This window comes from Tiliqua scincoides, chromosome 11, assembly GCF_035046505.1.
Source record: "Tiliqua scincoides isolate rTilSci1 chromosome 11, rTilSci1.hap2, whole genome shotgun sequence".
NCBI classification, from domain to species: domain Eukaryota; kingdom Metazoa; phylum Chordata; class Lepidosauria; order Squamata; family Scincidae; genus Tiliqua; species Tiliqua scincoides.
Window position 1 is genome coordinate 15,572,590 of NC_089831.1, and position 21,115 is coordinate 15,593,704.

At 45.3% G+C, this 21,115-nt stretch overlaps 1 protein-coding gene across 2 annotated transcripts in view; it reads left to right on the forward strand.

The window, feature by feature from the left end:
• Positions 1-1,078: 1,078 nt before the first annotated feature.
• Positions 1,079-21,115, forward strand: part of DCPS (decapping enzyme, scavenger) — a 39,773-nt gene continuing 19,736 nt past the window's right edge. The window contains exons 1-2 of one of the 2 annotated variants that reach the window (XM_066639511.1): positions 1,079-1,345; positions 8,590-8,758. In XM_066639511.1, the coding sequence (XP_066495608.1) occupies positions 1,154-1,345; positions 8,590-8,758 (361 nt within the window). In that variant the 5' untranslated portion in view covers positions 1,079-1,153. The remainder of the gene's footprint in view (positions 1,346-8,589; positions 8,759-21,115) is intronic. The other variant, XM_066639512.1, reaches the window with a different exon arrangement.

The window sequence follows — 21,115 nt, forward strand, 5'->3', positions numbered from 1 at the left end:
CCTTCTTTACGCTCATTAATACAGACGGAACTATCCCAAGTGCTTAAAGGCTGTGAAATGGTTGGCAACCTTCAGTCTCGAAAGACTAAGGTATAAGCCTACAGCACCCGGTATTCCCAGGCAGTCTCCCATCCAAGTACTAACCAGGCCTGACCCTGCTTAGCTTCCGAGATCAGCTGAGATTGAGCATGTGCAGGGCAACAGTTGCTGCAAGGAGAACGGAATTCACTTGGGGTAATTGCGCTTGCTCTCATTAACGCTGTGAACGCTGTACAGGCTGTGAAAACTAGTAATGAATTTATATACTGGAAACTCCTTACATGTTAAAAAAAATGGAGCTATTTCTCACCCCACATCTGTTGAAAGAGGGTCAGGCAGGGCTGTGTCCTTGCGCCACATTTATGTATACATATACCTAGTCTACTTAAATTTTTATTAAAATTAATACATAATATATAATATGCATATATCATATATAACCATATAATATATATTAATATAATCATATATAATATCATATTATCTTATATATAATAAATTATATCATATATATATATATGATGTATCATAATTGCAAAATGATTTCTATATATATATTAATGTATTAATTTAAATAAAAATGTAAGCAGACGACAGCAGGCTGCTGAGCCAGAAGTGGCTGTGGCGCTCTCTGCGACGCACTTCCGCCCTACCTCCCTAGCTAACAAGGCCGGAAGTGACGCCTTGGCGCCGCTGTGCGCATGCACGGTTTCCTTCCCCCGCCACTGACTCGCCTGCTGCGACCTCCAGCCAGCAGAGGGCGCGGATCTCAGTTGGTGCGGACGGGAACAGTGGGAGGCCGACGGCGCAGGCGCGCCGTCAGCCTCTCACAAAGCGACGCAATTGCTCGCGCGCGCGCGCCGTTTCTCGCTCTTCCCCTCCCGCAGCATCACGAAGCAACTGCGCGTACGCAGTGCTTCCCGCCCTCCCGTCAGCCACAGAGCAAAGCAATTGCGCACGCGCAGCATTTCCCGCCCTTTCCCTCTCCACAGCCTCACGAAGCAACTGCGCATGCGCACTGCTTCCCGCCATCCGTCAGCCGCTCACAAAGCGACACGACTGCGCATGCGCGCCGTTTCCTGCCCTGCTCCCCAGCCAGCTTCACCCCAAAGCGATGACGGACTCCGTCAAGAGGAGACGCGAGGAGGAGGCGGCGGACGGAGAGAACGGGGTTGCTGTGTCCGAGCAGGGAAGCGACACCGCCCCCGGCTTCCCTCTGTCGGAGATGTCGGTGCGGAGGGTGCTCAGGGAGTCTGCGCGGGACAAAACCGTTTTCTTACATGGACAGGTACCGGGACCAATCATGGTGGGTTATTGGTGCCGGCTCTAGCCAATCAAAAGCTAGGAGGCGGAGCTAGAACGAAAAGTTTCCAGCCAATCAACGTCGAGGGGGTGGACTAGATCTGAAATTCTTCAGCCAATCAAAGTGAAGGGGGCGTGGCTAAAACTAAAGTGCCTGGCCATTGAGACGTGAGGGGGTGGGGCTGGCTGGATGTCACCAGCCAATCAAAACCAAGGTGCGCCCGGCACCAATTCATTATTGGAAGTCTGCAGCCAATCAAAATCGAGAGGGCGTGGCTAGAACTGAAGGTTTCCCTTGGCCCCGCCCCTCTGGGTAGAAACCCTCTTGTAGCTGCAGGAAAAGGGAGTTTGGTGCTGGAGAGAAGCTGAGCAGGGAGGGGAGGCGGCTGTGCTGCTGCTGTCCTGGCAATCTAAGCCCTGCACTGAGGATGCAGTCCTGTGCACCCTTTCCTGGGAGTAAACCCATTGACTGTAATGGGACTTACTTCTGAGTAAACTTGCAAAGGATTGGACTCCTAGTTGTTTTAAAAAAGAATGTAAAGGGGTTAGTATAAAGGGTAATGTTTTTGTTTTTTGTAAGCTTGTTGGCCCACACAGGGTTCCTCATTATCTATATATCTACCTTAGAGCAAGCCCCATTGAACAAAATAGGACTTCCTTCTGAGTAGACCTGGTTAGGATTGTGCCATCTGAAATGTATACTATGCACAAAGTATCATAACATAAGAAGAAGGGGGGAAAACATCAAACAAAGCATTGAAAACATTCATTTTAACATGACACAGTGAAACATAAAAAACAAAGCAGGACTTAACCCATACTGCTGAGCCACTGGGGGAAGAAATAAGTCCAGGTAAGCAGCCAGGCCACAGTAATATCTCAGGGGTGCAGAGGACCAGTATCCACTCAGCAGTCAACAACAGACGAAGCAGGGATGTTTTGAGCCCTTGCTGAAATGCCATGGGGGAGGGAGTAGTTCTCAATTTCCCTGGAAGGGGGAATGCAGACAGTAATGCCAAAGCAGCCTCAGTGTTAGCCTGTCCCAGTAAAAACAAGGAAGAATCTTATAGCACCTTCAAGACCAGCTTATTTCATCTGATGATTTACATTTGTCATCAGTGGCGTAGCTAAGGAGGTGCAGGGGTAGCAGCTGCACCAGGCATCAAGCGTTAGGGGGGCAACAAGCTGAGCTTGACACTAGTGACCAAAATTGTGAAAATCTTGGTATGTATAAATAATACCACCATGTTATATATCATTGGAAAGGTAATTTAATGCAGAATACTGTTAAACTGTATTCTATCAAAAGTTATGGCTAATTAACCAGAAAATGAAAACACAACTGTCTTGTGTGGAACAAAAATGGAATTTGCTTAACTCCAAACTGACCTATGAGTCTGATTGTTCTGAGTACCAATGAGATGTTATTATGATACAGCATGGAACCAAAATCTTTTTATTTATTTACTTAATTAAATTTGATTTTATCATTTGGGGGTGCTACAAAATCTTTTTTGACCCCAGGTAGCAGATAGATGCCTTAGCTTATGCCGCTGACTGGGGGGAGGCAGCAGAACAAGTGGGGGGGTGAATGCTGTGGGAAGGAGGTGCAGTCCTCCCAATTTTCACTTTTTAAAAAGCCTGGGTGTGATGTCACTTCCAGTAGTGACATCACTTCCGGGGCAACATTTTGAGCTTGGCACTGGGCTATGCAATCATTAGCTACGCCACTGGTTGTCAGAGTGGACTGCCTCTCCAGAAAGATCCAGCTGAAAGAAATTGCTTGGTCTTTCAGGTGCTATATGACTGTTTTCTTTATCCAAAGCAGCATGTGCCATAATTTTCTATCTCAATTTGGGTTCCAAATCCTATCTCAGCATAATTTCAAAATGAATTTAAGTGGGCTAAAGCTAATTTAAATGTGGGTGTTTTTTGTTGGTGAGGTTTTTTTGCAAACTTCCTGGCCATGCAGATATCTTCCGCTTGCATCCAGAATAGCACCAGTGATGTCATGAGTATCATAAGTGTTTAAGATGTATATCCCCTTAATAAATATTCCTAAATGTATTTGGGCTGTAAGTACATGCAACGGATTTGTTGTCCTTTCCTTTCTAACCTTCTCTTTCCACTTTGTTGGCTCATTGTAAATTCTTGGGAAGAAGGATCTTTTCTGTTTTTGAAAGGTGCCATATAATCTCAGCACTTGACAAATAAATAAGAGTGCATCTGATGTTTTGTCAGAGTCAGCCTAAGAAAAAAATCCAGCAAAATTATTAGCATACTTTGAAATTACCCTTATTTAAAATAGTGGTTATTATTTTTATTTAAGTCATGCCTTTATTCCATGATGGAACTCTAGTGTTTACCTATTCGTTTGCTGGCAGCCTTCCATCCAGGTACTGATCAGCCCCAGTCCAGCTTAATTTCAACATGGGGGCTGCATCCTGTGTCCTGGGACCAGTTGTATTGTGTGTGAACATTACACCAGATAGTGGGGTGTTTGTCTTGCGTTGAAATCTGATTGCAGAATGTTACCAGTGAATACTGAAAATGTTATGCTAGGTTTGTTAATGTTTGGAATAAAATACATGTTTTTGTTGTTGTATCATTAAAGTAAAACAGCGATCAGGTAGGGACCACCTGATTTTATAAAAGTAGATGGTTTGTGCTGTTTGCTTGCTACTCCACAAAGATTAGCAATTTGCTAACCAACGCCATGATTCTACTCTTATTTCTTTGGAGAACTCTTCATCGAAATAACTGGAATTTGCTTCCACACAAATGCATTTAGGATTCAGGTTTAAATGTAGACCAAACCTAATATAGGCTGGGTCCGCTCTTCCCATAGATCAGCAATTTCCAAATTTATTTTTATTTACCGTATATGGCAATATTTGTTTTGTGTACGGGTTACCAATAATAACCCTGGACGTATTGTCCTCCCAGTGATGCGTCAGGAATACCAGCTGGTATCAAACAATATGGTGACAGCAGCAGAGTTTCCCTGAACGGTGGTGGGTACTGGAGGACAGATGTTCTTCAGAATCCTCTCCCAGTCCAGCAGGCCTCTCTGCTGCCATCACGGCTGCCTAGATTAGATGGAATCAGTGGCATCTATCCTTTGGAACTTTTAGAAGTACTGGGAGGGGGGGCATATGTTTAGCATCTTCCCTGCAGGTCACCCAGCTGCCATGAGCACATGGTGCTTTGCTAGCATCTAAAATGTATGATTTTCCATCTTTGTTGCTTCACAAGTAGATATTATTTATTTCTGAATATAACTTTGGTTGGAGAGACTCTGAGGCACCATCTACAAAGCTAAGTAGCACTGGTCTAATTAAGCACCATCAGTTTTATGTAGTTGCCTTTCAGAACTGATTATAGTTGTTGTGGGAAATAAGTTATAACTGCAATTGGTACAATTATTGCTGCTATTAGAATAATGTTACTCCTCTTTGATTGCGGGCACTTATCTGTCTGCTGGTGGGAAAGAAAGGAATCCTTGTCTGCTTCAGTCAGTGCTGAGTTGCAGTGTGGCACCTCCCTTCTGCAGATCTTCACTCTGTTCCAGCTTTTTGCAAGGCTGGAAGTTGCAGGGGGAGCAGCAGATCTGATCTTTTTCCTTTCGTTTTCTCAGGTGTTTGAAGGAGGAAACCCTGTTTTGCAGCTCTCTGTCCACATTCTTCTCTCAAGCCTTCCATTTGGAGTGGTTTTTGGAAAGATGGGACTTTAGCTCACACCGAAACCCTTCCTGTTATTAGCAAAACCAGAATTTATTACACAATAATAATAATTAAGAATATTATGGCAGACTAAATGATGCAAAGTAAGAAACTTTGCAAATTTGCAAACTATTCATTCCAGAATTTGGATTGCTTGGATAAAGAATTTCAAACTTTAGAAAAATCCCTAAGAAGTAGTGCAAGTACTTCCGCTGGTTAGGGAGAGCAATAGATAAGAAGAGCCCTGCTAGATCAAGCAAAAGGTCCATCTAGTCCAGCATTCTCCTTCCCACAATGGCCCACCAGCTGTCTCTAGGAAACCTGCAAACAGCAGAAAAAGGCATACTGTGCACCCACTATTGCTTCTTGACATGGGATACAGAGGAACACTGCAGTTGAACCTTGCAGTAGCTCATAGCTATCATGACTAACAGCTGTTGATAGACCTGCTCTTTGGACTTTATCCCATTCCCTTTTAAAACCTATTTAAGCTAATGGCCATCACTACACCTAGTGGCAGTACTTTGCACAGCCTGATTACCTGTTGTTCCGAGAAGTGCCTCCTTTTGTCCATCCTGAATCTCCCACTGATCATTTTCCTTGGGTGATCCCTGGTTCTACTCTTGGAAGAAAAAACATGATGGAAGGATGAAGACTGATGCTGCTGGAGGTCAGGTTTGGCTAGGCATTAGGCAAGACATACTGGGGGTTTCAGGAAGAAGTGAGAGAGGAGTTGGAAGAATAACGAAGGTAGGGAAGATGAATGACTTGTCCAACCTTGTAATGTGAGGCACAACTATCTACCCATCAATTGTTTCCTGTTCTCCCCCCCCAAAACACCCACCAATGCAGGCTTACCCCAAGCAGCAGGTAGGTGTTCATCAGGCATGTACTGGCAAAGACCTGCATAAGCCATCTCACGCTATTTAAATGAGCCTGCATGCTGATGAAGACCACCTGTCAGTGCACTGAGCCATCTGACCTGGAGGGAAATTTTTTGTTCACCCCAGTGGTACTTGTGTTCTCTCCTAATGTAAGAGAAAGGAAACCCTGCCTGTTATGGACCAACCTGTACATTAAGCACAGCAGAGGAGCTGATACACTTAACTTTCCTTTGCTAAATGGAGGCAGGGAGATTCAGACTGGTCCTGTGAGGTGGGGCTGGGAAGCTTTGACCATTTCCTCCCCATGGTCCAATCATCCCCCTGCAGCCACCAGTGGTTGCTTTCCTCCTGGTGGAAATAACTGGGAGTGGGGCCACCAATCTGAATTGAGACACAATAGGTGCAAGAAATTTAAAGTCGTCATGCAATCTTCTGCATTGGAATACTCCTGTGATTCTTGATTAGTATAGAAAAGTTACGCAATGACTCTGGTTCTGTGTTGAATGCATTGTGTAGCTTGGCCCCAGTCCCCTTTCCAAGGGCAATCTAATGAGGAGTATCTGTCCCCTCATCGAACATCTTTCAGCTGGTTGCGGCAGTTGTTGGGATTTAGGATTGAAGGTGTGGGTCGATGAGCTGCAGCAACCCTTTAGGATAAATGAGTGGTATGGAGGACAAACCTATTGCACTGTGTCGTGGGGGGAATTTCTGATGGGGAGGGGGCACAGGTTGCAATTGTTCCATCTGACAAAAGTGCTGGATATGCATCTTGAGGCTGAGATTATTTTTCTTATTAGCATATCTATTGCTTTTAGCCTGGAGATCAGTTTTTCATGTTTAGTGTTTAAAGTGGAATTGAATTGCAAACTAGCTGTTAACTCTGAGGCTGTAAATAAGATAGATGGACTTGTCACTCAACAGCCATAAAAATGGGAAATTTGCAAGCACTCCTTTTTAATTCAACATTTACAGCTGTACAGTGTTGAGAAGGCAGGTCTTCCTGAGTGCAGGGATACAGTTGGGCTAGTGCTTTTATAGTCCTCTGTAAATCCGCTCTGAGATAACTGAGGCACATGATGAAGTATCCAGAAATTGCAAGGCATCTCTATAATTTCCAAGTAGCATGTAAACTCTAGATGGATGGCTTTTCCGAAGGGCTTAGATGAGACTTTCTAGGTCAAACTTGGAGTGTTGAGGGAGGTGAATCGACTAAAGGGGTGGTGGAACCATAAACTGGAGTACGCACTAGCTGGTAATACAGTATGTTCCTGTTGGAATAGCCAAGGTTGAACTTAATAGATATAGATGGTCATGCAGTGGATTATAGCAAGGGTGACTCTTATGTAGGAGCTGATGTGGCACAGCAGTTAAAAGATTGAACTACAGATTGGGAAGAACCTGGTTCAGATCTTGCCTCTGCTGTGAATTAACTAAGGCTGTAATCCTGTCCACACTTACCTGGGAGCAAGCCCTATATAGGCTATATTGGGAGTTGCTTCTGAGTAGGCATGCATACAATCAGACTGTAAGTCACCTTAACAAACCACTTGCTTTCATCTCCCCTACAGTATGGGGATGATAATACTGTCCTTCTGTATGCTATTGCTGTTGTACGGATTACAATAAAACAATCTATGTGAAGCACTTTGCGTGCTGAAAATGCTATATGACTGTTAAGTGGTGTTCAGAATCTGATTATGGACAGGTGGGCATGTGAACTTAAATATATACTTCTGCACCCAGAAAAGTGGAATTAAGTACAAATCTACTTAACCAGTGAAACCAGTTTGGGCTTTCAAAGGAGCAACATGCTTGGCCTGCTGTGAGGAATACACATAATATCCAGGTGATCAGGCAAGGAAGCTTCTGTGAAATAGCCAGAGAGTTGGTTGGATCCCTCCACATCTCTGCTCATAAAGCATGTTTACTTCTGAGTTTTGTACATGTAGATGGATCCATGGAAAGGACAGTTCCATCCATTCATACAGTGCTGTTCTTCTATACCCAGAAATCTTCTAACATGTACTAGTACAACAACTTATGAGCTAGTACTTGTTATCTCCTTCATGCGCAGGCTGGGTATGTCCAGCAGCTACACTGATGCTCTGGGCCCTGTGATAGCTTTCAGGATAGGCACACTTTATTGCTGGAAATGGTTGGCACTGCATATGGCCCTGGCAATTCCATCCACTTAGAGGTGCAATTTTTCCCAACGTGCTTTAGGGAACAGTTTCTTTTCAATGTCTTGAGCTTTCTGCTAATAAGCATGTTGACATTACCTTGCAGTAGCAGCAGAACATGCTTCAGAGGTCAATCCTGTTGCCATTTTGGTTCCTCCTAATAATATTGGACATAGAATGCTTGAACCAACATGAGTGTGGTGTTCACCACTAATGAGGATAGTTTTAATAGAGGTTTTGACAGATTGGGTCTGTCAGCAGCTATTAGCCATGTTATCTAAGTGAACCCTACATGGTCAGAGAGAGCATGCCAGTGGATACCAGCTGCTGGGGATGAACAGGGACTGTCTTTCATGCTTGTCCCCTGCTTGTGAATTAGAGTTAGCTAGTTGGAAACAGAACAGCAGCATAGGCTAGCCTTGATTGAACCATCAAGACAACTCTTGCCTCTTGTATCTCCAGGTGAATAGTGCTTCTGGGGATGGGACGGATGCTGTTGTGATTTTGGAGAAGACTCCTTTCCAGGAGGAGAACATCTCTGAACTCCTGAAGAAACATACAAAGCTGCAGCTCCAGATGACCAATGATATCTACAGCACCTACCGCCTTTATCTTCCTCCAGAGCTGAATGGTAAGTGGTCGTCAGCAGATGTATTGCCTTTCTCTGTCAGTCTGTTTATGCAGACTGGACCAGATCTCCTGGATAGTACTGAGGTTTCACTAAATGCTATGCATCATTTGGATACCTCCCTTACTGCTAATGGCTTTCCTGGGTAGGGAACCAAGAGTAAGCCAGGTTCCTCATACCTTTCCCTGTGTTTACCTGGTAGATGTATAAGTTGAGTCTTTCTGCTGAAATGTAAGAAGGGCACAGCTGTAGTTCATGTTTCTAATGTCTTAGTTGCCTGATAGAAGCCAAAATAGTGCAACACAGTACCTGCAGGTGTGTGCAATGATCTGATTATTTCCTAGTTTGAATTTTGCCATGTCTGCAGACTTTCAGGAGGACTCCCAAGGTATCCTTGGCAAGCCATTATCTCTCTGTCTTAGCCCCTCACCCCCCCATGAAGCTTTACATGGTTCTATTGTTTCTTACGGACGTCTTATAGTTTTAAGCCCCCCCCCCATGGCTCTCTGATGTGTGAAGGTGTGTCACTGTGCCGATGGCAGCTCTTGTACTGACCCTGCACCCAGGGGAGCCCATGTATATTTAGGTGGACAGCCAACAATCTTTTCCCTTTCACCTTTTCTGTGTAGGCTAACAGGAGCTGAGATTTCCACAAGGTGGCACTCTTGGTCTAGAATCTATTCTCAATTGTAACAATGGCAGGAAAGACTCTTTCCTGGCCTTGGCCCCTTTCCCACACACTATGTTATGGTACCATTAAACCTTGGCTTCAGCTTGCCCTCAAGATACCACCTAGCCACCCAAAAACTGGATGAAACGAATCCCCCGCCAGCTGGAACCAAACTTAAATCTTTGTTTGAAAGCCTGTGTTAAATGGAAAAAGTGACATTTGCCTAACTTGGGTGACCAGTTTAGAATTAATGGCTGATTGACAGAACAGATATGGTGGTAGACTTACCAGCTCCAAACAGAGTGAATAATTTGCACATAAAACCAAAATCAGATAAGGTTTTCATACATTAAATTCAGGGTCTGCGCCTTTATTTTCTGGTTGCTGAGTAGCAGCATCCGTTGAAACAGAATTAAGAGGGAGTCTCTATCCACTGCAGGAGACTATTCAGACAAGTAGTCCCACTGGAGAACTGTAGTGGGAGAGAGAGCAGCATTTATTTATTGTGCATTTATATACATGTGCATCCCCCATGCTGTTGTGTTCAGTCAAGTGTGTACAAAGAAACTGGACCAAGTTAGATGCGCCATGCTGACTATGGACCCTTTCCCAGGATTGAAGGAAGATGGGAAGGAATAAAAAGGGGATCTCTAGGTGCAGAGAAGCTGCCCTCCTTTCTCAGTATGATGTCAGGTGGCTCTTAATTCAGTTCTTTTGAGGAAAAACCAGAACCTTCTCCTTGGAAGTTCCTTGGAGCAAACCAGACCATTGATCCCTCTAGCTCAGTATGGTCGACACTGACTGGCAGCAGCTCTCCAGAATTTCCAAGAAGGGTCCTGTGAAGCCCTGCCTGGAGGTGCTGGCAATAATTCAACTTGGGACCTTTTGTGTCCAGAGCAGATGCTCTCCTTCCCCCCAGACTCCCCTGCATCTTCTCAAAATATCCTGAGAGGCTGTGCAAGAGTTCTGGTCCCTCCTTGTAAAGAACTGCAGTTACTCCAGAAAAAAGAGTGACAATGTCTGAAAAGCACTAAGTAGTTGGGGTCTTTTCTGCCCCTTGAAATAATCTTCCCCCCTTTTTTGTTCTTTATTCAGAAGTGAACCAAGCTTAAACAACTCCATTCACAGCTACACCAGAGTTTAGAGAGAATGAAAAAATGCAATGGTTTGGCTTCTTGTTTTAAGGAGGCCGAAAGGAAAAGTGTGTCAGTCCAAGTTGCCAATCCCCCCCGCCCAATATGTGAAGCATAAGATGTGTCTTTTCCTTTTGACAGCATTTAAGAGCTGCATGTTTTTCCCTTCCACCTTCCCTCCTCTTTGCCAGCATTCCTCAGAGGCATGTCTGAAACACTTACTTACTTTATTGTCTAGTTAATGTTCCTTTCAGGGTTTGTCTCCTCAGAGCTTACACAAGCTAATGTGTATAACTAAGCCATTAGAAGACTATAAAGTGTTGCTTTAATTTTTAATTTAATAGTTTTAGCGTGCATCCGTGCTCATTGTGTTTGGGTTGCCTGTGACACACACCACCGCTGTTGCGAGACCAAGCTTGTTCCGCAGTGTAGGGAAAGTGATGGAGCACTGTCTGTGTTAAAGTGAGCTCAGGTGTTCTGTTGCCTTTGCCTCTTGTAAACTAAGTGACACAGTTTACACACACACAGAGTACACAAGTTGGAGCGCTGGGTTGGACCTCTACTAAGGACTCCATTGCATTATGGGGACAGCAGCTGGTACTTCCCCAAAATGGTGGTGATCGAGCTGCACCCCCTGTTCTGCCCCAGACATTGCCTGTCAGTCAAACCTCTTCCAGTTACCCACCCCACTGCTTCTCAATTACCGTTCTCCTACTGCTTACAGAAAGCATAAGAAACAATGTTGATAGAGTTATACATTTCTGTGCTATGAAGCTGTCTTTTCCCATGCCAGGATTGTCTTCACAGCTGGATTTCCAACAAGGTCTTTCCTTGCCCTACCTGACAATGCCAAGGATTAAACCTGATATCTTTTGCATGGCAAAGCAAGCTACTTCTGAGCTGCAGCCCCTCCCCTACTGGATTTAGGTACATCTACACAAAAGAGCAGCTGTCCCAAACCCTAGATGATCAAGCTTCAGTCAAAGATCAGACCAGTTACCTCTCCAAAAATGATAACTGCATGTAATTAGACCCAATCTATGCTTCCTCCTCCCTCCCTTTTTCTCACATGCACACTTATCCACACGTGCCCCTGTGGCGCAAGTGTTGCTTCCCCATGATTCTAGTGCTGTGCTAAGGGAATGTGTGGGTATCACAACCCCATGGGTGGGACCTATTGTGATTCTTCTCTACCTGATCAGCAGTGATTCTTCTCTACCTTCCATCTGGGCAGGGTGCCAGCCAGGTGGGAAGGACCACTATGATGGCCCCACCCTCCCAGTGGTGATATGCAGGAACTTCCCAGTAGTGCAGAGTAAATGCAGGCCAGCTGGTTGCTAGCATTTTGTGTGTGTACTTATGTGGGCTGGTAACTTATTTTAGTATTTATCCATGAGTCTGGTCTAATAGCCTACTCCATTTATCCAAATATTTGATTATCACATGTTTTTGCTTTCTCTCAGGCCGTTTGAACAGATGAAGTTGTTCCATGTATAGAGCAGTGTGTGCATATAGTATTGCCCGCACAACAGCTAAGTGGGGACCAGACAGCCACCCACCTTGTTGCCAGCACCTGATCAGCAAGCTCTAGTGTGTGAGAGAGTTGTGGGTGATCTCTCTGCCATTCCCCTGCAGCCATCCCTAGCATCTAATTCCATCTAATTCCAATGCTCTTTCTCTGACGCAGCTTCAGGGTTTGGGAAGCCTTTTATTTTCCCCTTCCCTTTAAATAAATAGAATATGGATGACTTATGGGACAGCCTGTAATCTCTTTGGTTTTTGTCGCTAAAAACCTCTCATTAAAATTTCAGGAAGGAAAGCATGCAGGCAGAGTAAATAATGACCTCAGCCAGGGTAAGGCTCCTCTAAGCCTCCAGCCATTTTTAAACAGTTTTGGGCTCATGCCAGAGATTGTTCTCCCCTCCCCTCCCCATTTCTTTCTTTTTTTTTAAAGGAACTGTACTTCTCAGGGGAGAAAAGGATTCTGGAGGTACCCTTGGCTTAGCTTCCTGTAGTGCTGCCACAAAGCTTCAACCTGGATCTCTTTTTGGCTGGACTTTTCCTAAAAAATTTCTCTGTTGATTTTTTCCCCAAGATTTATGGCAGATTTATTTCCAGCTTCAGAAATCAATGGGGTGTAATCACAAGACTCTTTCCTGCCTGCACAGAATGAGAGAGAAGGTGACAGGAGGGAAAGACTTCTTGGAACAAATACATAGGATTGCGTGCTGCTCTGTACTTGCGACAAATCCTGATCCTTTTGGAAAAAGTGTGTCTTTTCAGATCAGAATCCTGTATTGGCATATCGTGTTTTTTTTAAGATGATGATGATGATGATGATAAAATTACATGGTTTAATTAAGTAGAAGTCTGTTGTTGTTGATGAAGTCAGGCTCACAAATATAGCCCATATGCTTGCTCATTTTGACTCATAAGAATTTCCTGCAAATGACTAGGCAGGAACAGAAGAGGCTGTTTCTCTCTAGGAGTCAAAGACTTGTCTAGTCTGCCTCTTGTCCTGCCTCCCCATCTTGCCGCTTATCGGTCCAACTGGGGGGATGAGACACAGGAAGGCAGCTCTCTGCTGCTGCTCTTCCCCATCACCTAGTGTTCGCTGGCATCCTGCTCCTGAACATGGAGCGTCCATCTAGGCATTACAGCTAATGGCTGCCGATAGATTTCTTTCCCCTTCGTGACTGTGCCTAATTCCCTTTTAGAAACCATCTAGATCAATGCCCACCTCTGTGGCAGCCAATTCTGTGAGTTAATGATGCGTTGTGTAAGGGCAGGCTTTCTTTCGCCTGCCCTCCAATCTGCGCCAGTTGCTTTTAGTGGGTGACCCAAGTTCTGGCCTTATGAGAAAGGGTGAAGCCCTCTTTCTCCACATTATTTAAAACGCCCCCATAATTGTCTTGTTCTGAACTAAGAAGCCCCAAGCAAGCAGCCAGTCAGATCTGGTTTGGGGGGCATCAAGTGATGCCTCTGCTTTTGTTTACTAGCCTAGTTGAGTTGCAAGATTATTTGGGATTGATTTGTCAGCCATTTCCAAGGCACCAGTTGGGTCCTGTAACCCAATTCTTGCTGAAGGGCCAGGGTGCGTCTTACTCAGGAAATAAGCTGCTGAAAATTGGCTAAGGGTTACCTAGGAGGTTCTCAAACTAGGGTGTTGTGACGCCCCAGCCTCAAGACTTCTGCCTTTGCCCCTTTAAGGGGCGGGGGGGATGCAGTGACATGATCCCCAGGATTGCGCCACTGCCAGGGGCTTTCTTTTATTTATGAGATGCTGCAGCAGCCGCCTCCCAGGTGTGCAGGGAGCTCCATGGAAGCCTCTGTAGGGCTCCCCAAGCCTTGGAGAATGTCAAAATAACGATTGTGACCTACTTCCAGTTTGCAGTTGCAATTTTGACATTCACCGAGGCCTGGGGATTCCTGCGGAAGCTTCCATGGAGCTCCCCACAGTCCTGGGAGGCTGCTGCTGCATCTTGTAAATAAAAGAAAGCCCCTTGCGATTGCAAAACTGGAAGTGGGTCGCAATTGTTGTTTTGACATTCTCCAAGGCTTGGGGAGTCCAGCTGAAGTTTCTGTGGGGCTCCCTGAACTCCCCAGGAAGCTGCTGCTTCCTGTAAGTAAATTAAAGTCCCTGGCAGCAGCATGATCATGGGGATCACATCACTGCATTCCTGGCTCCCCTGCAAGGACTTACTGTGGTTCCTGAACTCTGGGAGAGTTTGGGAACTGCAGGGTTACCTGGTTTAAGGGTCTCACCTTACCCAAGCTGATCTTAAAAGGTTGTCACATTCATGGTGGAGGGAGGTGGTCGTTTAGGAATCCTGAGCAAAGCCATTTAAGGTTGTGAAGGTGATCGTGAACCATCACCACCACCACCCCCACACACCAAAACAACAGAGCGATAAATGTTTGCTGAGTGTTTTGTGATTTCCTTCTTACTACAAGCATTCTCTGCCAGACTAGTGAGTCTACGGGAGCCAGTTACTCTGTACAGTGCTGTATTGAGAAATTGCTCTCCTCCTGAAGTGCTTGTGCCTTTGTTTGTGGAAATGTCTTACCAACCCTAGTAGAGGCTCTTCACTTTTGAAATCAAAACAAAAGAAGCCTTTGCAAATATTTCTGCAAGGAATTCACCTACTGTCAGATCAGTTTCCTGGAGGAGATAAGCGTTTGACAACAGAGATGTGAAAGACGGCCAGGGGGGTGTGTTCACTCATTTGGTTTCCTGCCTTCAGAAGCAAACTTCAGACATTAGCTGAATAGCAAACATGCCTCTCTCTTTAAAAGTCTATTGTTATTAGTTCAGATTGTGGTTACATCTTGTCATTCATGCTGTTCATTGCAAAGGAAAAGCAGCTGCGGATTACTCTTGAAAGTGTCCGGAAGGCTTCATTGCATAAGGGATACTTTCCATAAGGGAATCCCCAATTAACATTTGCATCAGCCATATGCCTAGATATCTGACAGTCTCGTTCAGTGAGACAAATGGGGGGATTAAACTGCTGCATCTGGACTAGTGTGTGCCAAAGGAGTGGTAACTGGAGCATCTGGCTGCGTGGGGCTTGAACTGGGATTCTCGCATGATGGGCACATATTTTCTTCTCCCTGAATCACCTGGTCCAGGAGGAACTACAGATGGCTCAAGCGAAAAGTCTGGCATCACTGATGACAATGCCTTGTGTCTCAGGGTCATAGATTTCTCCTGTCTGCCATGGCCGCCTGTAAAAAGTGTCAAAATCTGCTGTCTTAGTCTAGGCAACTCATCAGAAGGAGAAACTATGCTATCTTTTTCTCTGTGTGCTTCTCACAAACCATAAGAGGCCAAACTAGGTGTGGCATGACCATATGTCATGATTGGTGTGGCAGGAGTTGTGGTCAGGAGGTTGAGCTGTCCCCTTGCCTGGAAAAAGCTACAGGATTAGCAACCTTGGATAGGAGACCAAAGGGAGAGTAAACCGCTGACAGACCTCTGCATAGGAGTGTGAAGGAATGCAGGGGTGTCCACTGGCAAGAAGGATAACATCTGAGGCTTGACTTGCAGCTGCCTGAAAGAACTTGAAAGTGCAAGGGTTGAGAAGCCAGGATGGTGATTGCACTGTGAAGGGAAACATCTGGAGAAGTGGAGGATTCTGCGAGTCTCTGTCATGGAACAATACTTGTAAAAACCCCATCGAAAAATAGGGGTTTAGGATCAGTCTGCCTTGAATCTATAAGTAAGGTGCTTGGAATCTACAAGAAAAGTAGTATATATATATATATATATACTGTAATAAATAAATGCACCTGCTGGGTTTTAGAGGTAGGAGTTTTAATATGAATTAGTGCCACGAATTAACATGTGCAGCATGTCTTGGACCTGAGACTTAAACGATAGCCAGTGGGGATTCACCTTGCTTTGCCCCAAAAGAGGGAATGAAAGACAGGCCATCAAGGAAGCTTCTAAAACTTGATACATCAGAGCAGGTCCATGATGCTCCTTTTTTGCCTTCCTAGGGTGGATCTGCTCATTTGGGGGTTTGGCTCCTCATGCTGGTTTTAGGTTGCTTTTGTGTAGCTTATCTTTGTTTCTTTTCACCCTGCCTCCAACCTGACATGATTCAGATCTGTCTACTACATTCCATAAAAAGTGGCTAAGCAATGCAGCAAAAAATGCCACTGTTTTAACGTTTAAACGCCTGTGCTGTCTTAATTATTACTCTAAATTAGACATTGATTTTGAACTGGATCAGTGGAGCTCGCCCGCTGCAATCCATTCATATGGATTTGTGGACGCTGATGTCAAATATTCTCTTAACCCATTTAGAAAATTACTGTGAATGTATTTCCCTGAAGCTGATGGCCAGGAGCAGTCGCTTTCTGAGCCAGGCTTTTTGCCACACTTGAATACCCCTTGACCGATATCCTAGGTGATGCAGGGCAAATTGGGAAGCTGGAAATGCTGACTGAGCCTAAGCTGGTGACCTGTAGTCTGCTTGGTAAGCAAAGTCTGCTGCCAGCAGTGGAAATAATCTGTCTCTACCAAAACAGAAATTGATGCACGATCCATCAGTGAAAGTCAGATCCATTAAGCTGCCCGGTTCTTAATAATATTTAACTTGTGTTAGTCCATTTGTTTAGCTGAACATCTGGTTTCTTTTAGGCTGATTTCCAGGGTCTGTCATACTGCCTTGTTTTGACAGCATGTGTTATGTGAACAGTAGATGCAATTTCCAGCAAGAGGCAATCTAATCCAGTTTAGCTGTGGAATGGTACTGTGTCTCCAGGAGAGCACTGGGTAACTAATGCCCTGCAAAGGAAAAAAAAAAATAAAGCACTGATGTATGTTAGAATCCCATTATAGGAGGCTTATGTAAGCAGATGTACACAGCTGCATGCCGCTGAAGTGTACCATTGTGCATTTAAAGGCTCTTGGCTTGGTGGGAGGGTATCTAAATACTCCTAGGCAGATCCTAAGTGGGGAATGCTTTCTGCTCTGCATCCTGCTCTACATCCAGTGCAGATCAGAGATGAAGCACATTGTAGGCAGAAGATCTGAGGGTCAATCACTAGTGTCTGTAGGTAGGCCAGAGGAAAAAGCCCCTCTCTGAAACATTGGAGAGCCACCACCAGTCAGTGTAGACCAGCATTTCCCAACCTGTGGGTCGCAGCCTGATATGTGGTTGTGGGTCACAACACAATGTTCAAATCTGCCCCCAGAAACCTTACTTGGAGTCCCCAAAGGCTGTTTCTGGGTTGTGCTGGCCCGCTACCCGTTCCCTTGGTGCCCTACCCGTTCCCTTGACCTCTGCTGATCTTGGAATGCCTCCCAGACATGACAGGATGTTGCAGAAGCAAGCTGGAAGTTGCTTCCATGGATTGAGAGTAGCTTCCAGTCGCATCTGGGAAGCATTCTGAGGCCTTCTGCAGGCCAACAGAGACCACGGGAATGTGTCACAGGCTGGTGTGACTTGGAAGCAGCCTCCAAGGACTCCAAGTAAGGCTTTGGGGGGCAGATTTGGGCAGTGTTTCATGACCCATCGCAGAGCATGAAGTGGGTCGCGGCTCTCAAAGTTTGAGAACAACTGTTGTAGACAGTACTGAAGTTGATGGACCAATAGCCTGACTTGATGCAGAGGCAGTTTCGTATGTTCCAGGCCACCCCATCCCGTGCTATGTGATGCAGTGCTGTGGTGCCTCTGTCTCCATGGGGGACAAAATAACTTCTGCTATGTTTCTGTTGTTGGATTCACCTAGTCGGTGCAGAGAAGTAGTGTAATTCCTGCCCTCGGAGGATAAGCACTGTCTATGTGTGTCTCCACACTAGTCACTTCTCTGGGTTTGTCCTCTTCCAACCAGGGAACACACCTAGAACCTCTGACAAACACAGAAGCCCAGAGCAGGACGCTCCTCTGAATGCAGGCAATCCTGTTCCTTTCTTACAGGGAAAGATTAGGGGAAAGTACCTCCAGTTTTAATTCAGGAACTAGGCACATCTCGGTTGCGGAAGCCTATGGAACGCTGCCTTGGAGAAATTTGCAACCTTGGAAATTTCAGCAAATTTGAGAATTTTCTGCTGCTTGCCAGCACAGTGCTTGTGGCTTTAGATTATTAATTACTTAGCCTCAACAGCCATTACCACCTGGAAACATCAGGCATGTGGTAAGACCAGCCCTTTGGAAAGTCAGACATCGTCTTTGGCTGGAAGTGGAGTCAAATTAAATCAGCTTATGAGTCATTCTGCAGCAAATTCCCCATCCCTTCCCAACACTCTCCTACTCCAGGGCCTTTCTCCTTTTAGCTTGCCAACTGTTCCTGTGTCTCCTCCATTGCCATCTACCACCACCCCTGTAATCTCTTCCCAAAATACCATATTACACTGCATAATTCAGTTCCCTGCAGCTAGAATTAAGTTAAAAAAAATAATCATTTGCTCTAATGTTGTGCCAAGAGGACATGTGGTGATGGAGGTGAAACTAGGACAAGATGAGGCCGAGCCGTGCATGCCCACCCTTGCCCCTCCATTGTAGTTCTTTTTGCCCTCCACTCATGCCATTGCCACATCCATCCCTGCATGTGACAAACACCAACCATTCCTTTATCTCTGCTGTGGCAATTGTCTGGCCACAGTTGCTCAAATTTCAGTGGGATGCTGTCACTGGCAGAAGTACGGTTGCCAGCTTTCCAGGGTTGAGCTGGATTCTCCAGATGTCAGAATTACTCTCCAGGAGACTCCTGACAGCTATCCTGTCCTTTGCTAAATGACATGACATCACTTGTGGGGGGGGGGGGAATTCTCCAAGAATCGCTTTGGTCAGAGTTGGGAACAGTAGGTGGCGGGAAACCCCTGTGGTTTGGGAGGGGCATATGGTGTATGGACTGTCCCTACTGTCCCACTGCCCCCAAAGTGCAAACAATGCAGCAATGACTGCACACTTCTTGTGCAATAAACCCATTGTCCTAGACAGGGTTGCATGTGCTTTTGTGGGGGAGCGAGGGTTAGGTCCTGAATGACTCCAAATTTTGGCAAGGGCACAAGCTGAATTCTTTGTTTATAAAGCGATGCAAAATATGGAAATTAGTCTAGTTCCTCCTGTTTTGGATAATGAGCTTGGCCATTCCATAAGGAGAGGCCAGGGACTGTGGAGGACACTGGAATCTGTCTCGTAGATCTGCTGTCACGCCCACACTGAATTGGAAGCCAGAATGCAAACCCTGGTTTCCAGTTTTGATTTACAGGCAAACTGTGGTTTGTGTTAATCATCATTGGCCCTGTTTGGATGCAAGGTTTCTTCAAAAGTGAGGAAGGGAATTGAAGCGTGCAAGGGAAGAGAGTGGGGAGCATGTGAACCCGAGGCTTGAGCTTAAACCATAGTCTGATGTTACATATAAACTGAGCTATCATGGCAGTAACATTTAAGTCTTATGTGATGTAGTTGTTCCTTCATCCATCAACTTCATTGGGTTAAGGTTCATCTGGTTGTACTAGACCCCATGTTCCAGTTTTATAATGTAACAGAAAGTGAGGAATTTGCCTCCATCCTTTCACTACACCCTATTCCAGTGGTTCTCAAACTCTCTGGGAGAGTTTGAGAGCCAGTAAGTTTTTGCAGGGGCGGGAGGAGGAGGCAGCAGGGGTGGGGGAAAGGCTCTGCATCCACTTTCCCTGCTGCGGGGAGTAAGTGCACCCAAGCCCCTGCAGCCCCCTGAGCGGCACGATTCTGGGGATCGGCCACTGCCTTCCCCCCGCCTCTAGGCTGCCCCTGCCCCTTAAGGGGGCAGAGACCAGGGCCCTCAGGCTGGGGTGTTGCGACACCCCAGTTTGAATAGCACTGCCCTATTCATAATATTATTAATCTCTCTCATGTTTATTCCCCAGTCTGTGTTCTTTCTTCTCCTGACTTAGAAAGCCCCAAATGCTTTAGCTTTTCCTTATAGGAAAGGTGCTCTTGTGTCCTGATGAGAGCCCATAAATCAAGCATTAAGCCAAGGTTCCACTAAAATGGCCAGCCATGAAAAAGCCCTTCAGGTCTAATGGCTGTACTACTGAAACATCCAGGTTTTGGGGAATGATTTAAATAGCAAATATTTTTTTAAGCCAGATGCTGTTGCATTGGGACGTCCATGTATGGAAAGCCTTAATGGTGGTTAGCAAAGCCTCTCTGATTTCTGTAATTGGATGATGTCCGTGGTTAGGTTTGGCTGGCGGTTCAGTTCCAAAGTGTAGTTCCTGTCTGAATCTAGGCTCTGCTGAAATGATGTGTACCTCCTCCTTCTTTTCCTTGAGTCATGCATGTTAACTAGTGGTCTTGGGGCATTTTGCAGGCACTGATGATAACACTTGGAAAAACCATCATCAAGCAAACCAGTCAGCCCGCGTTTCCCTGCATATGATATTCTTGTACAATTGTGCACTATACTTGTTCCAGTTGACTCCCTGTTGTTCTGTGATCTAACTATGCATCAAATTACATGAATATAGGAACCTCCACTGACAGACCTAAATGGAGCCAATTTTCCTTTTGCTATGTGGTCAATTAAACATCTGACAGAGTGACTCACAGATGCAAATTATGCCATTGCTGCTACTTTGGGTGGCCAACTGTCTCGCTTCCCTCCTTAAGTGCTTTTTTGTCTTATCCTCTACCCGGAGGCTAGAGACAAACAATAATTTTTCAGAGAGTTAAGAGATAAAATATATCTCTTTCAGTGGCTTATATACTTTTCTTTTGTCCCACTCTCTTCTCTGGTCAATCAAGACATAGATCTGAAGCTGCCACTAGACAAAGCCGGACCAGACCATTGGCCTGGTTAGATCTGTATTCTGTACACTGATTGGCAGCTGCTGTTCAGTGTGCCCTGTGTGGTGCCAGAGATTTAACTTGGGAACTTCTGCATGCAAGACATGTTCTGTGTTACTGAGCACAGATCACAGAGAAGATCTTTTCCACCAGTCCCAATAAACATTACAGTAATTCCTTTTCTACACCTTGCCAAATTATTGGTAGAAGTCCATACCAGGAGTCCAGAAAGCTATCACCTTGAGCAGAGCCACCTCACAGTTACTCTAGT